The sequence below is a fragment of the Carassius carassius genome, chromosome 15 (genome assembly GCF_963082965.1).
Source record: "Carassius carassius chromosome 15, fCarCar2.1, whole genome shotgun sequence".
Classification (NCBI taxonomy): Eukaryota; Metazoa; Chordata; class Actinopteri; order Cypriniformes; family Cyprinidae; genus Carassius; species Carassius carassius.
The window spans coordinates 16,860,090-16,876,037 of record NC_081769.1 but is presented as its reverse complement, the minus strand read 5'-3'; the positions used below and the strand labels follow the sequence as shown (position 1 = coordinate 16,876,037).

The following is a 15,948-nucleotide window of genomic DNA, read 5'->3' as shown; positions in this document are numbered from 1 at the left end:
TTACATTTATTAATACTCTTTCCACTTTCAGTATTGCCAGTGCATTCACGTTACTCTCTGTAATAAACATGTTTATTAATGCTGACACTGCATTAGGCAGAAAGTTACTTAATGCACACACATAATTAATACACAGAGTCAGAAGCAGCGAAGACACTTTTTTATTATTTTAAAGCAAAAAGAACAAAAGGAATTATCCCCCCCCCCCCCAAAAAAGAACAAAACAAGGGAAAAAGTGAAACTGCACAACACCTTTTGCATTCATTTTTTTTACATTTAAAATTCCAATTTATAACGTTTGACCGTTTTTTTGTGATTTAGTGACATTTACTTGCCATTAAACATTTGCAAGAACATTCTGAAACACAAAGGAAGGAGGAGCTTAGCTCTAAAAGCGATGATGTCACAATAGCCACTATCCAATCAGGGGGAGGCACAAAAGAGACTAGAGAGTGTGTGTGTGTGTGTGTGTGTGTGTGGTAAGGCGTTGTACAACAAGGCGTTTTGGGTAAGAACACTAATCTTCACATTTTACATCTCATTTTTTCCCCTTCTGTCTTCATTACAGTTCTCTTGGTAGTGAATATATTTGACTGAGAAGTGCTTTGACTTCTCAAAGACTGAGAAGTGCTTTGAAATGGTGTGTCAGTTTAGAAGCAGGAGTCTGGCCCTACTGTTTCAGTAGATCAGATACAGAGGAGTGTGTGTGTGTGTGTGTGTGTGTGTGTGTGAGGGAAATGCTATTCTAGTTTACTCTATTCAACCACTCTTCTGTAAAAGTACAGGTAGCCAAGGTCCTTAGGTGGTTTCTCAGAGGCACAAACTTTCTGATCATTAAAGATTACCCACCTGAAAGAAGCAAAGTGAGACAATGAATACATTAATACTAAGAAAAATGTATATTGCTGTACAAGAGCTGCATATGAATAATGATAGAGAGAGACATGGATAGAGAACTTCACTCACTGTTGGTCCTTCTTGATGTGGCAGACATAATGACCACACATTGTGCTCGTTCCCATGTGACTGATGAACGCAAAAAGCTCATACTCTTTAGGTAAAAAGAATGGGAAAGATGGGAAGAGAGCAAAATATTTATGATTCAGTTTACAAAAATCACCATTTAATAAATACCACAGAAACACATACTTCCTGGTCCGTCACGGACACGCGGTCCTGGAGGAGGTTCCCGACTGGCTTCACTTCCTCCTTCTGAGCGTCCACCCTCAGACACATCCATGGACTCCAGATCATCCAGATGAGAGAAGATCCAGTCCACGGCTCGCTCCAGAACATTATTCTACAAATACAGAAATTGACAGATAGGATTTTAACCTCTTAAAGAAGTCATCAATTAACAAAACGGCCCGTGAAAGAAAGCACAAAGCAGTTGTAACATACAGATCATCAACCATAACATGTTTCACTCTTTATTAGACAAAGTTTAACATTTTTACTACCTTTTACCATAATTCAGGACCATGATTTGTGTGACTTTAATGCTTTAACCAGAGAATCTCAGTGATGCCACTTCTTGGTCACAATTTTTAAATAAATGATGATTTTTTTTCATACTGAGGTGAAAGGTATTTATTGTAGCAGCTGGGTTACATGCAGAATGGGAGAGAATACACTTTTAGTATCAGGTCTATGGATCAATAAAACATTTTGTATCCCGTGGGTTGAGAGAGACAGTTGCCGTGTCTCACCGTAGCTCTGAGAGCGCGAGTGGCATGGTCTCGGCTGAATCCCATAGAAATAATAGTTGCTAGATGCTCCTCAGGTAGACTCTCTGTGGGAGTGGTGCCAGGAGCAGAACTTGATCCAGGATACACTAAAGGTGCCGAGAAATCTGCAGAAGTTCACAGAGAGAATATTACTGGAAATCTGCATTCTACTTTAATTCCTCTTCACAGCTGACACTCATTGAAGAGTGAATTTACCAGGGTCTTCCATGTGTCCCATCACCCAGTTCATAGCAGCATCGATGCCAGTGTTGCCTGTGTAGTACACAGCCTTCCTGCAGGCCTCCAGAGGAAAACCCATCTCACACAGCTGAGACACTGTGGAGTCATCCAACACTGGAGCTGAGAGACATACAGAGAGACAGAGTGCTGTACAGACATGTTTTGATACCAACATTTCTAGTAATTATTACTAGAATGAATTACTAGAATGAATACTATTAATGAAAATTAATAATTAAAAATTAAAACCATCCTTAAAGGAAGAGGTAACCCAAAAATTTACATTTTCTGAAAATTCTCTCTCCCAGCTCACCCAGGATGAAGAGGATTTTATTTCTTCATCAGAACTGATTTGGAGAAGTTGAGCTTTACATCACTTGCCCACCGATGGATCCTCTGCAGTAAATGAGTTCAAACAGTTGATAAAAACACTACAATAATCCACAACGTGACTTCAGTCCATCAATTACCATCTTATAAAGTGAAAAGTTAAGACATTTTCTTCAGTGAAAAGTAATCTCATCTGAATCAGGAGAGAAATATCCACAAGACAAGCACCATTTAAAAGTGAAAACGGTTAAAAACAGTTCTAACAAACTATGCTGGCAAATGATTTTTCACTGGAGAAAGCTTCATTATGGATTATGGAAATCTATTTGTTTTAAAATTAAATTAATGCATTAATGAAGGTCTTTTTTCTTACAAACATGCAGCTTTTCACACCATAAAATGTTAATTGATAGACTGGAGTTGTGTGGATTATTGTGATGTTTTTATCAGATGTTTGAACTGTCACTCTGACGGCACCCTTTCACTGCAGAGGATCCACCGGTGAGCAAGTGTTGTAAAGCTGAATTTCCCTTCTTCCCTTCTTCATCTGATCATTTTTAGGTCAACTATCCTTTAAATCCAAAATAAATAACATTCAACTGAAAACTAAATATTAAGACTAACTAAGGCTGTATGACATATTTGTATAGCGAGCAAACAAAGATTTTAAACTTGATTAATACAATTTAAATAGACACTGTAAACAAAGAAGAAAGCAAAGGAAAAAGAAAGAATGAAAGACGAGCTTAAGTGACAGACAGATGCCGTGGGAAAGAGGAGAAAAGACAGACTGACACAGCAGTGGGGAGTAGAGGGAGTCGTCCTCCTCGTTGCCGTGGGAACCCAGGATACCTTTAACCTCCACATCAGGGGTCATGAGAGGAGGTGGAGCCACCTCTGGCAGAAGCTCCTCCCCTGGCTGCTGTCCCATAGCACGGAGCGAGCTCAGATCCAGTGTGTCAGGAACGTCAATGCTCACATCTTTTGAAATCATTCCAAGAGTATGTTAATATTCAGACAAGGGCTGTCAATCCATTAACAAATCAGTTTAAAAGGATGTAATTATCTGTGCAAAAGGAACACCACATTCTCAAACAGCCAAAAATATTTAATTCACCTAGTTTTTTAGGAACCCAATCCAGGCCAAAGGTGAATTTCTTAATTTGGATGACAAGATGGTCAGGAAATGAAGCAAAGCGAGTGATCCTAAGAGACAAAGAGATATAAAGACACTATTACACACAGAAGGAAACCAAAGACTAACTAAGAATTAAATGAATATTATTATTACTTTGTGGCAGTGGTTTTGGCTTGTACTGCAGAGCTCCAGAAATCTGTGAGAGTTTCCGGTTCGCTAAGAGCAGCCAAACAGACAGCAAATGGGATCTGAGCACGTGGTGCGGCAGGGGGAGGGGCTCCAGATGACTCCGCCTCCTCTCTGCAACGCTCTGCTTCTTGTAGCTCCTCTGATAAACAGAAAGAGAAGATGATAAATGAGAAGGATAAAACGGATTGGATACAGAGAAGCATGCTATGAGTGTCTAACCCATATTAGTTGCCTGGTCCATGGGAACAGGCAGCTGGACCATGTAGTCCACTCGCTGGGTATATTTGGCCTTTTGTGACTGCTGGCATACGATCTTCTCCTCCACTAGGAAGCGGAAAGCTTCTGAGGGATTCATGCCTGAACGACAGTTCCTCTGGGCAACATAAATAAAACTCAAAATGAATGAAGGCAAAAGTAAGTAGTGTAAAACAGAGACAGCATCAAAATCATCATCATTACCTCCACCATATTTATAAAGTGAAGAAGAAACTCCTGCGCATCCTGTTGCCGATTGGTAGAGAACTCAGGGTGGCCTCGTCCCACCAGAGCTTTGAACATGCGAGGTGCTATGCCAACCTGGTCTCCCTGTACAAAGAAAGTCATATTTATAAATGGCTTTTCCTGAACAAGCAGAATGCATTTCTGGATTTTCTTGCAAAAAATGTCACATTCTGTACAAAATCTATTAATGAATGATTTAAACACAAATTTCAAGTATAAGACCCAGTGTGTGAGTACATACCCTGGGTTCAGTGGAGGTACTGGGGTCATCCCCGGGGTCAGGGGCCGGCTTACAGTACTCTCCAGAAAGAAGGCCATAACCCAGCTTTGCTCTGGTTTCAAAGAGTCGAAATGAAAATTTTGGTTACTTTATAAAATCATTATAGTGTTTGAGCTCTATGATTCAAATCAAAGCAGATAATCAGGTTTCTTTCAGGTAACCGGGAGAATTGATGTATGGTGACCCCTGCTGGATATATGATATTATTGAAGCCCCTGTAGTTACATGAGGACTAAAAAGTTCAGCCTGAAATGAAAAAAACTGTCTTCATTTTGTCACTCTCATGTTGTTTTAAACCGGTATGAGACTCTTTCTTCTGTGAAACATGACACTGTCCATGAACACTGAAAAGTGTTTCATAAGGCTTGTACTACTCTATATATTCCAGGTTTTCATAAGTCATGCAAGGGGAGAAACAAACCATCATTTTTGTATATTTAAACAGGGCATCAAGATGTATTTGACACCAGTGATTAGAAATGACCCATGTATTATTTAACCAAAATGACTGTCCAAACTTGCAATACATGGAAGTGTGATTTGAAAGCTACTGAAGAGAGCAACATTTCAGGGGTGAACAATCTCTTTTAGACTAAAGTGTACTAGAGTTTCTGGGACAGGTACTCACACTTGAGTCTTAAAATCCTGGGTAGGGTCACTGGGCGCCTCATTAAAGATCTTTTCAATGTTGGAAACGTATCTGAGTATCAATGAGAGAGAGAGGGAGGAAATGATGCATTTAGAGAATTTATTTCAGCAGCAATAGTTCTTTATAAACATAAAAATACACAAAACATCCATACACACGTACAACACCATTCAAACAAATTTGATTTTTAATGTTATTGAAAGTCTCTTATGCTCACTTAGGCTGCATTTATCTGAATAAAATAATATTATGAAATATTACAACTAATTTGAATGTTCAGCAGCCATTGCTCAAGTCAGTGTCACGTGATCGTTCAGAAATTATTCTAATGTGCTGATTTGGTGCTCAAGAAACATTTATTCTTATGTTCTGGTTAATATTTATTTTTTATTAATTCCCTTCAATAAATAAAAAGCAAAACCAAAAAAAAAAAGCATTTATTTGAAGCAGAAATCTTGTCTAACATTTTCCCTTTAGACTAATTTAATTCTGAATAATTTATAAAAAAAAAAAAACATCTCTGATCTATAGTTATTATAGATATGTTTTTATATCCATGGCTGAAATATTGCTAAATCCATCCATCCATCCATCTTCTACCGCTTATCCGGGGCCGGGTCGCGGGGGCAGCAGTCTAAGCAGAGAACCCCAGACTTCCCTCTCCCTAGACACTTCCTCCAGCTCTTCTGGGGGGACACCGAGGCGTTCCCAGGCCAGCCGGGAGACATAGTCTCTCCAGCGTGTCCTAGGTCTCCCCCGGGGTCTCCTCCCAGTGGGATGTGCCCGGAACACCTTCCCGGGAAGGCGTCCAGGAGGCATCCGGAACAGATGCCCGAGCCACCTCAGCTGACCCCTCTCGATGTGGAGGAGCAGCGGCTCTACTCTGAGCTCCTCCCGGGTGACTGAACTTCTCACCCTGTCTCTAAGGGATCGCCCAGCCACCCTGCGGAGAAAGCACATTTCGGCCGCCTGTATCCGGGATCTTGTCCTTTCGGTCATGACCCAAAGCTCATGACCATAGGTGAGAGTAGGAACGTAGATTGACCGGTAAATCGAGAGCTTCGCCTTGCGGCTCAGCTCTTTCTTCACCACGACAGACCGGTACATCGACCGCATTACTGCAGAAGCTGCACCGATCCGTCTGTCAATCTCCCGTTCCATCCTTCCCTCACTCGTGAACAAGACCCCAAGATACTTAAACTCCTCCACTTGAGGCAGGAACTCTCCACCAACCTGAAGTGGGCAAGCCACCCTTTTCCGACTGAGGACCATGGCCTCGGATTTGGAGGTGCTGATTCTCATCCCAGCCGCTTCACACTCGGCTGCAAACCGTCCCAGTGCATGCTGAAGGTCCTGGCCTGATGAGGCCAACACGACAACATCATCCGCAAAGAGCAGAGACGAAATCGTGTTGTCACCAAACCTGACCCCCTCCGGCCCCTGGCTGCGCCTAGAAATTCTGTCCATAAAAATCATGAACAGAACCGGCGACAAAGGGCAGCCCTGCCGGAGTCCAACACGCACCGGGAACAAGTCTGACTTACAGCTGGCAATACGAACCAAGCTCCTGCTCCGTTCGTACAGGGACCGGATAGCCCTTAGCAAAGGGCCCCGGACGCCATACTCCCGGAGAACCCTCCACAGGCCGCCGCGAGGGACACAGTCGAATGCCTTCTCCAAATCCACAAAGTACATGTGGACTGGTTGGGCATACTCCCATGAACCCTCCAGCACCCTGTAGAGGGTATAGAGCTGGTCCAGTGTTCCACGGCCTGGACGAAAACCACACTGTTCCTCCTGAATCCGAGGTTCTACTATCGGCCGGATTCTCCTCTCCAGTACCCTGGCATAGACTTTCCCAGGGAGGCTGAGAAGTGTGATCCCCCTGTAGTTGGAACACACCCTCCGGTCCCCCTTCTTAAAAAGAGGGACCACCACCCCGGTCTGCCATCCCAGAGGCACCGTCCCCGACTGCCACGCGATGCTGCAGAGGCGTGTCAGCCAAGACAGCCCCACAACATCCAGAGACTTGAGGTACTCAGGGCGGATCTCATCCACCCCCGGTGCCTTGCCACCGAGGAGTTTCTTGACTACCTCGGTGACTTCAGCTTGGGTTATGGACGAGTCCACATCTGAGCCCTCAGCCTCTGCTTCCTCAATGGAAGACGTGACAGCGGGATTGAGGAGATCCTCGAAGTATTCCTTCCACCGTCCAACGACATCCCCAGTTGAGGTCAACAGCTCCCCACCTCTACTGTAAACAGCGTTGGTAGGGCACTGCTTCCCTCTCCTGAGGCGCCGGACGGTTTGCCAGAATCTCTTCGAGGCTGACCGATAGTCCTTCTCCATGGCCTCACCGAACTCCTCCCAGGCCCGAGTTTTTGCCTCCACAACCACCCGGGCTGTAGTCCGCTTGGCCTGCCGGTACCTGTCAGCTGCCTCTGGAGTCCCACAAGCCAACCAGGCCCGATAGGACTCCTTCTTCAGCTTGACGGCATCCCTTACTTCCGGTGTCCACCACCGGGTTCGGGGATTGCCGCCTCGACAGGCACCGGAAACCTTACGGCCACAGCTCCGAGCGGCCGCTTCGACAATGGAGGTGGAGAACATGGTCCACTCGGACTCAATATCTCCAGCCTCCCTCGGGATCCGGTCGAAGCTCTGCCGGAGGTGGGAGTTGAAGATCTCTCTGACAGGAGACTCGGCCAAACGTTCCCAGCAGACCCTCACAGTACGTTTGGGTCTGCCGAGTCTGTCCAGCTTCCTCCCCCGCCATCGGATCCAACTCACCACCAGGTGGTGATCGGTTGACAGCTCCGCCCCTCTCTTCACCCGAGTGTCCAAGACATACGGCCGGAGGTCGGATGAAACGACCACAAAGTCGATCATCGACCTACGGCCTAGGGTGTCCTGGTGCCACGTGTACTGATGGACACCCTTATGCTTGAACATGGTGTTCGTTATGGACAAGCTGTAACTAGCACAGAAGTCCAATAACTGAACACCGCTCGGGTTCAGATCAGGGGGGCCGTTCCTCCCAATCACGCCCCTCCAGGTGTCACTGTCGTTGCCCACGTGGGCGTTGAAGTCCCCCAGTAAAACGACGGAGTCCCCAGTCGAAGCACTTTCCAGCACCCCTCCCAGAGACTCCAAGAAGGCTGGGTACTCTGCATTGCCGTTCGGCCCGTAGGCACAAACGACAGTGAGAGACCTATCCCCGACCCGAAGGCGCAGGGAAGCGACCCTCTCGTTCACCGGGGTAAACTCCAACACATGGCAGCTGAGCTGGGGGGCTATAAGCAAACCCACACCAGCCCGCCGCCTCTCACCTTGGGCAACTCCAGAGTGGTGAAGAGTCCATCCTCTCTCGAGGAGTGTGGTACCAGAGCCCAAGCTGTGCGTAGAGGTGAGTCCGACTATCGCTATCTCGGGCTCCTTCCCCGCCAGTGAGGTGACGTTCCACGTCCCTAGAGCTAGTTTCCGTGTCCAGGGATCGGGCTGTCGAGGCCCCCGCCTTCGACTGCCACCCGATTGTCTAAGCACCGGCCCCTTACGGTCCCTCCTGTAGGTGGTGAGCCCACGGGAAGCATTATTGCTAAATCATCATAACAAAAAACTCTAGACCCACACAAAGGCTGACAAAGATTGTGAGAGGCACTGACTTGGTCTGGAAGTCTGGGATGGTGAAGAGCACTTGCATGACGGAGTTGAGGTAGCAGCTGTTTCCCAGGTTCTTCATCCCGGTGAGCCCCGGGCCCCACAGGGGCCTCAGAGTGGTACCTGACTCCTGAATCACCTCCCACTCTCCCACACGCTGGTTCACTGCGATCTCCAGCTCAGTCATGGTTCTCTCCGTCTAACAAAGAGAGAGAAAGACTAAAAAAAAACAGCATCTTCAGCAGTTAAAGAAGAGGTTTTTCAGATGACCGTACCTTTTCCATAGTCATCATATCAATGCCAAAGTGAGAAAGGTGTTCTGGAAGCTTAGGGTCTAAAACCATATCATCTTCGTCATATGAATAGACATCTGCAGAGACGAATACATCAAACAGGGTAAACATGAATATAGCCCTAGTTATCAGAAAATATTCAATGTCAGCATGATTTAATTCGATTTTGTGTGACAATTCCACCTGCTCCGTCAGGTGTTATTGTGCCGAGTTTGACAGCCAATGGGTATCCACTCTGCTGGTAGTACAGGAGGGCATGGTTATTCCCCCCTGAGCCATCAAAATATCTCCGCCCACAAAAAATCTTTCCGTCTGTCAGATTCATCCACAGGTTTTCCTGTAGGTCACAGACCTCACACTTCCAGCCACTGAAAGAAAGAAAGAAAGAAAGAAAGAAAGAAAGAAAGAAAGACAAGTGGGTAAATGTAAAGAATCACTTACTCAAACTTTCTCCTGAGCTCAGCTGTACATATCAAATGTGTCTACACCATTTACACATGTATGCACCTCGGAGGGATTTTGACCCCATTGTCGAGTTGTTTAAGGTCAGCTGCGTGTTTTGACTCCTGTCGCACTTCTCCGTCCCACTGCTGCACCTGCAAAGTGTGGGACACTGAGTCTGCTGCCTGCAGCCCCGCCATCGACAGAGACACCTGCCAAAAACACCAAAACAGCACAGCCAATCAATCAAAGTATGCTCTGTTAAAAAGTACAAAGCACTCAATTATGACTATGTTATAACGGGTAAATAATTTTTAGAAAAATAAAATAAAAAAACATGACTCACCCGTTCCCGAACAACATCTGGCATGGAGGCTAGATCTTCTGATGTCACTTCCTGTTGGTCTGGGAACAGAACCACCTTGACCTCTTCCTCATACTGCTCCTGCTCAACATCAAACCCTCCCTCGATCCCTGCAAGAAACACATGCAAACTTTTCAGCCTTTTACATTTTATAAAATAAACACACAACACAAAACTGAGAAATCTAAAATGTATGCAGGTGTTTACCAATGGCTAGTCTTGTGGGCTTCTTTTTCGGAGGGTCACCTGATCCAGAATTGTTTTCATCCTCCTTCTGATACACAGACAAGGTTAGTCTATATATTTGCCATGAATCAGCATCTTAAATGCAGTGAAATTACATGAGGTAATATGTTACAATATTTTCTTTAATACCATATGTAACATTTCTTCTAAGGTTCAAGCATTTTCTTTTAGATCATATTAGTCTGCAAAGACATAAATAAACCATGTGTATACTGATTTGCACAAAGAGTCTAAAAATGCAATAGAGTGCCAGAGAGTTTGGACCTTTTGAACTCTTTTGGCATGTTTTACTGGTTGTGATTCTCAAATTGGTTTCTTTGGAGAATCATGGGTAATGTTATTTTTAACCAGGAATTCCAATGTTAAACATGCTTATTTTAAAGGGGTAATATGATGCAATTTCAATTTTTCCTTTCTCTTTGGAGAGTTATGAGCTCTTGGTGCATAAAGAAGATCTGTAAAGTTGCAAAGACTAAAGTCTCATATCCAAAGAGATATTCTTTATCAAAGTTAAGACTCCCCAAACGGCTCATTCAAACACACACCTCCACATCTCTAAGTCACTATGTGGAAATTTTTGTGTAATGCCACCCAAATGTTCACCCAAAGAAAGAAGGCGTGGTTTCAGTAAACGCAGTTAGTGTTGAAGCAGCCGTGTCAGGGAGATGCTGTGTGTGTCTGGGTGAAAGCAAAAGCACTTTGTTTATCCTTCCGAAAGAAGATGCATTTAGGAATCTTTAAGATTCCTCACAACAGATCAGCAACGCATTTTATTGATGACCGTTTCGTGCACCTAGGACAGGAGGTAATTCTGACTTTGTTACAACAATCTGGTGCTTCTGAATCAGCTACTGCATGTTTTGTTATTAGTTTAAGTATTTGCTATTGACTGTTCAAATGCAGAGTTGTTTTGTACATCGTGTGTGTGTGTGTGTGTGTGTTTTGTGTGTGCTTGCGTGAGAGAGAGAGAGACGGTCACACAGTGGAGTCAGCTGTCTTAAGCCGGGCACACACTACATGAGTTTTAAAATCATAACCGATTTTGAAATCTGGTTGCAGCACACACACGAGGAGAATCTTTGCAGATTATCTTCCCTCAAATATTAAACATGCATACACTACGAGATTTGAACATCGTGTCATATCACACACTGCAAGATATTATTAAGATTATCATGCCAGAGGAAGCACTTCACGTGATCTCACGCAGCAGATCGTCACTGAATTTATTCAATTATTTAAAAAAAAAATTTAAGGCCATCCTTAAAAATATTCTTGTTTGCCGTAACCTGACCGACCCTGTCTATTTAGGACCGATTTATATTTTTTGTGCTTTTAGTCCGACCGACTTGCCGATTGTAAATTTGCGTTAAGACCGACCAATTTTTTATACTCTTCAAACAACTAATACAAAAGCAATTAAATAATATTAATTATATTTAAGTATTGTAAATATATAAATTTACTAGGCCTACATACAAACGAAGGCTATCTTCCTTAATAAAAAAAAAACCTGTGACGTCATCTATGTTTACACCATTGGTTAACGGATGTCACACTATGGCCTGTGCGTTCGCTTCGTCTCATTCATTGTCAGAGTCAATGGTTCGCGCTTGGTAATGATGGCAGCGGCTGCAGTAAACAAAATGTTCGCGGTCTCTGTTCAAAGTCATACGGGTTCGGGCACCATAATACATCTAAAAAATGCATTAAAACAGCTCGACACAGCTTTAACTTGGCACGAAGTTCTGGAAAAACTGCCCAGATCTTTTCCCATCCCTTCTCCTGTCTAGTCTAAAACCGTGACCGTGTCGCTGTCACTTTATGTTTGAAAATCTATTGCACGAATCGACTGGACCAACCAACACAAGTTTCGAAAATGAAAATAGGAAATTTATTTTAACAACCTTCTCTCGGATCGGGTCCAGGGTTTGTTTTTTTTTGGAGCGCGTCCAGTTTTTTTTTTTTTTTTGGAACACGCGTCACACAGCAACTGCAGCTTCGGACAGACACACATAACAGCAAATAATACTTCTGCACAGTGTTTATCTTTTTACAACAGAAATGTGAATTCTGCTGGTATTCAGACAGTCTCATGCATACAGATACAGATTCGGGCTAGAATCGCCTAGGGCTGTCAAAAAATCTAATTTAAAATGCATAATTTCAGTTAGGGTGAAGAAAAGCTTTTTGCTTCTCTTCTGAGGCCTCAAGATAGCGCATCAAGCAAAATATTACTGCACGTTTGTTCAAAGCATTAGAATACATGACTGTGAAAAAACAACATATTTAAAATAATTTTTATGAACCAATTATTATTAATTAAGTTGCTTAAAGAACTATAAACAAAACAGCGTCATGTATGCATGCATTGTTAAATAAATAAAAGGGCGTAAAACCAGTCACACAGAATCAATTTTTTTTCATTTAAAAACATGAGATGCAGTGGGATGGGGAACAAAAACCCAACATAAAGTCTTGAGATATTTTTAGAAAATTAAATTAAATACATTAATTTTACATGTCTTTCTAAACATTTCTAAATCTTGTGCGAGTTGTCCAAAGGTGTCCCTCTAGAAAATGCGCGAAATATGCGTTCTGTGTGAACGGCTTGGTTTCAGTTTTGATGTGAACAAGATCTTCTCCACATTGATGTTCTCTTTTTTTTTTTTTGTAGTGGCTTCAACTGGATAGGCTAACATAACCTTATAATGCAATGCCACATACATCGTCATCGCATCTCGTGCGCCACTGATTAAGATCAATTATACTTCGGCCGTCCGCACACTGTCTGCATTATGTACTTTTCGTCATCCGTGTGCGGGCATTTTTTGAGACCGCACAGACGGTGCGCGTACACGAGGTGAAAGATGAGACAGCAGCTACTGCGTGTAGAGCTCGTCCGCCTTTGAAAGTTGTGTAGACACAGCTGTGCGCGCGGCGAGATGGAATGGAACACGTACTGGGGCTCATAAGGCAGCTTCCTTAATGCACACCTAAAATTGGAATGCAGCGTTTTTGCATTCGAATGTGGATTTTTATTTTAAATTCGACAAATATTCGAAATTCGATTTTTTTTTGACAGCCCTAGAAACGCCTATGCATTTTTTTTGTTGTTGTTGACATTTCTAATCGTAAACACAGCCATGTTGAAGACCCAGTCAGTGACGTCACGATATGCTAATTGGTTTAAATTCATACCTACGTCATTACCATCACTACTACTACAAAATGTCAAGAAACAGTTTCCTCTGTCTCCACTATCCAATGAAGCCGCACATCAGCTGCTTTGCAGTTTTGCGCATTGGCTGTGAAAGTACTGACGTAATCATATTGCCATCATCATCCCGATTTAAATCCTAAATATCAAAAATGTTTGGTAATAATCGGGGCTGCCCCGATTTGTATGCGAGCAGATCGGTAGGTGCGAGATTCGATCGGTGAATGCCGCACATTACCAGATAATCTGCACCGAACATCGGGACAGCTTGAGGTGCTCGACAAGGTTTGCTCCGATTCTCGGGAGGGGGAAATCGGGGCTAAAAATATTGTAGTGTGAGCCAGGCTTTAAATGTGGCTTGTGTACTGCACACACATATGTTTCCCTTTCAGGCTTGAACTGATGGTAAAACTAAGGACATTATTAACTGTCTTTAAATTTATTTTGAAAAATGAAGCTGGCAATTATGGAAAGGGCGTTACATTTCCAACGAGTGCTTGCGGTGTTCGGCCAATCACAATGCACTGGGTCAGTTGGCCAATCAGAGCAGACTGCGCCTGTCGGAAGGAGGGACTTTGTAGAAAACGACGGTTTGAGAGAGGCGGAGCATAGAGGACCTACAATAATGTATTATGTATAAACTACAAACAGTATTTGAAAAATGACGTGTTATTTCAACACATAATTTTTGACCCCTTTAAAATATCAGTTGAAATAGTCTGGGCTGATCACTTCAACAAAAGCATATAACGATTAATAACATTTTTGCTCACAAAAAGGTCAGGCTTTAATGTTTTTTTTAAAAAAACAATTCCCCTATAGAGAAAATAAATGGGATTTTTAGTTCCAGTACCCAACTGTTGAACTTAAACATTGCTGTTTGTCCCACCCAACCTGACACAGCAAGGCTAGACAGGCTGAAGCAATGGGATTATCTGTATGTCTGTCCAATGAAAGACACAGAGTGTCCAGGAAACCTGTTAGACGCCCATCATTTTTTCTGAATGAAAACTAAAAATCACTACGAATGTTTACCTAAACCATGCATTATTATTATTTATAAATGCACAAAATGATATGTCACGAGCTTACCTGTGTTTTCAGGGTCCGGGTGATGTGCAGGTAAGCTCTCTGACCGGTTTTGGCGTAGTGCCTTTCGACATACTTGCTTCCAAAGCCGAGAAAGCTGTTCATGCAGACATACAAGCCTCCCTCACTCTCCTGAAACAAAAGGAAAGAATTTTATGAACGAAATACTGTTGGTCAGCACCATGGGTTCAGTGAGGCTGTGGCCGTCTCACGCGCATGATAAGAGTTACTGATGCACACAGACTCATCCAGGAAAGAAACTGCAGCTACAAGCGCATGTTAGCGTTAAAACTAGCTCACAGCTAGTTAAAGTAGTATACATAAGCTGGTAACTTATAAATCAAAGGAATTTAGTGGTTTAGTCAAGATGTGACCAAAGAGTGCAGAGTCAACATTACGATGATGACTCGGCTTGACATTATGAAGGAAAATAGTGCAAACTTGTGCACTCATTGAGCGCTAGTTAGCAAATATCGCAGCTCCTGACAAGGCGAAAGCAAAACAGCCACCTTACGCAAATAAAAATCATAAAAATAAATCCCGAAAGTGCGTGATGACTGTGCAGTCGCATGCTACAGCTGAACTCACCGGGCTGGAGAATGAGAAGGCGCACTCGTCTTTGTGAACACGATCTCCGGGCCTCGGAACCCGAATCGTAGACAGAACCGACATCAATATCTCGCTAACCTCCGTCATTATCTGGCTAAACACGATTGGCCTTCACACGCTTGAGTTTTTAAGCCCCCGCTCCTGAGATACAGTCCGCTTGAAGTGTTTGACAGCCTCCTTCTTTCTCCCAGTTCGCCCTCAATGAAAAGCTGCTGCTGGTCGAGTGTGTTTCATTCGAGGCCAGGGGTGCTGCTCACACTCTCACCGCACGCATCACAGCAGCAAGTGTTTGTCCGTAAAGCGACAAAAAAGCGCGCATTGGATTTCTACAAATTCTATTTAATTTAAACATAAAATACTATTATGAGCCTTAGCGTAATGCCTTCCATGCAAGAGTTAAATTATCGTTTAATGCAGTATAGCAATCACGGCATAACAAATACTTTCTTTAACAGTTCACAACTGAAAAGAAATAAACCTTTATTGATTCTCATTTTTTTTCTGTATTACGGTAAAATGGAAGCCATGACAGTTGTCAAAATGAGAAAGCGGAAATTTTACCTCAAGCAAATAACAACACTGGCCTCATGCGGCTGGGAGTGTAAATGTGCGCAAAAAGTTTTGCGACAGTTTGCATCTATAATAAATGTGATGTATCAAATATATGGATTTTGTTGCTTTTGGGTTAAGTTTAGATGATTACTGGTTATCCTGTAATTGGATTTATCCTAATAGATTTAGCCTATATCTTACAATATAAACAAAACAATTGAAGTAATTCTAATACTTGAAATATTCCTAGTAACACAAACGTCACTTCTAACTAAATGAGGAGATATCATATTATCTTATTTTTATATAAACTAATTACAACTAGCTAATACAAACCCTAAAAAAAACCTGTTCACACCAAAAACGTCGTTTGTTCATTAAAAGCCTGCCGCTTTAAATGCTCGAGCTCTTTAAAGTCTGGTG

At 43.0% G+C, this 15,948-nt stretch overlaps 1 protein-coding gene across 2 annotated transcripts; it reads right to left on the bottom strand.

Moving 5' to 3' along the window:
• Positions 1-305: 305 nt before the first annotated feature.
• Positions 306-15,243, bottom strand: usp5 (ubiquitin specific peptidase 5 (isopeptidase T)). Of its 2 annotated transcripts, none has more exons than XM_059567631.1 (20): positions 14,953-15,243; positions 14,368-14,496; positions 10,017-10,083; positions 9,792-9,919; positions 9,512-9,657; positions 9,188-9,372; positions 8,987-9,081; positions 8,717-8,910; positions 5,034-5,105; positions 4,367-4,457; positions 4,084-4,209; positions 3,844-3,997; positions 3,589-3,763; positions 3,415-3,503; positions 3,093-3,278; positions 1,944-2,087; positions 1,710-1,852; positions 1,150-1,300; positions 967-1,051; positions 306-849 (listed from the first exon to the last, which is right to left on the bottom strand). In XM_059567631.1, the coding sequence occupies exons 1-20, from the start codon at positions 15,058-15,060 to the stop codon at positions 756-758; spliced, it is 2,562 nt and encodes an 853-aa protein (XP_059423614.1). In that variant the 5' UTR covers positions 15,061-15,243; the 3' UTR covers positions 306-755. The 2 variants fall into 2 exon arrangements, with proteins under 2 accessions (XP_059423614.1, XP_059423615.1); XM_059567632.1 differs by having other exon boundaries at positions 3,150-3,278; positions 14,953-15,242.
• Between the last annotated feature and the right edge of the window lie 705 nt (positions 15,244-15,948).

What these genes read in the sequence shown, in the direction of transcription:
- usp5 (XM_059567631.1), bottom strand. Translation starts at nt 15,060, where the DNA reads ATGACGGAGGTTAGCGAGATATTGATGTCGGTTCTGTCTACGATTCGG. An exon ending in CAGATGTTGTTCGGGAACGG is followed by an intron (nt 9,658 to 9,791) that starts GTGAGTCATGTT and finishes TGTTTTTGGCAG; the next exon opens with GTGTCTCTGTCGATGGCGGG. An exon ending in TTGGGTTCCTAAAAAACTAG is followed by an intron (nt 3,279 to 3,414) that starts GTGAATTAAATA and finishes TGATTTCAAAAG; the next exon opens with ATGTGAGCATTGACGTTCCT.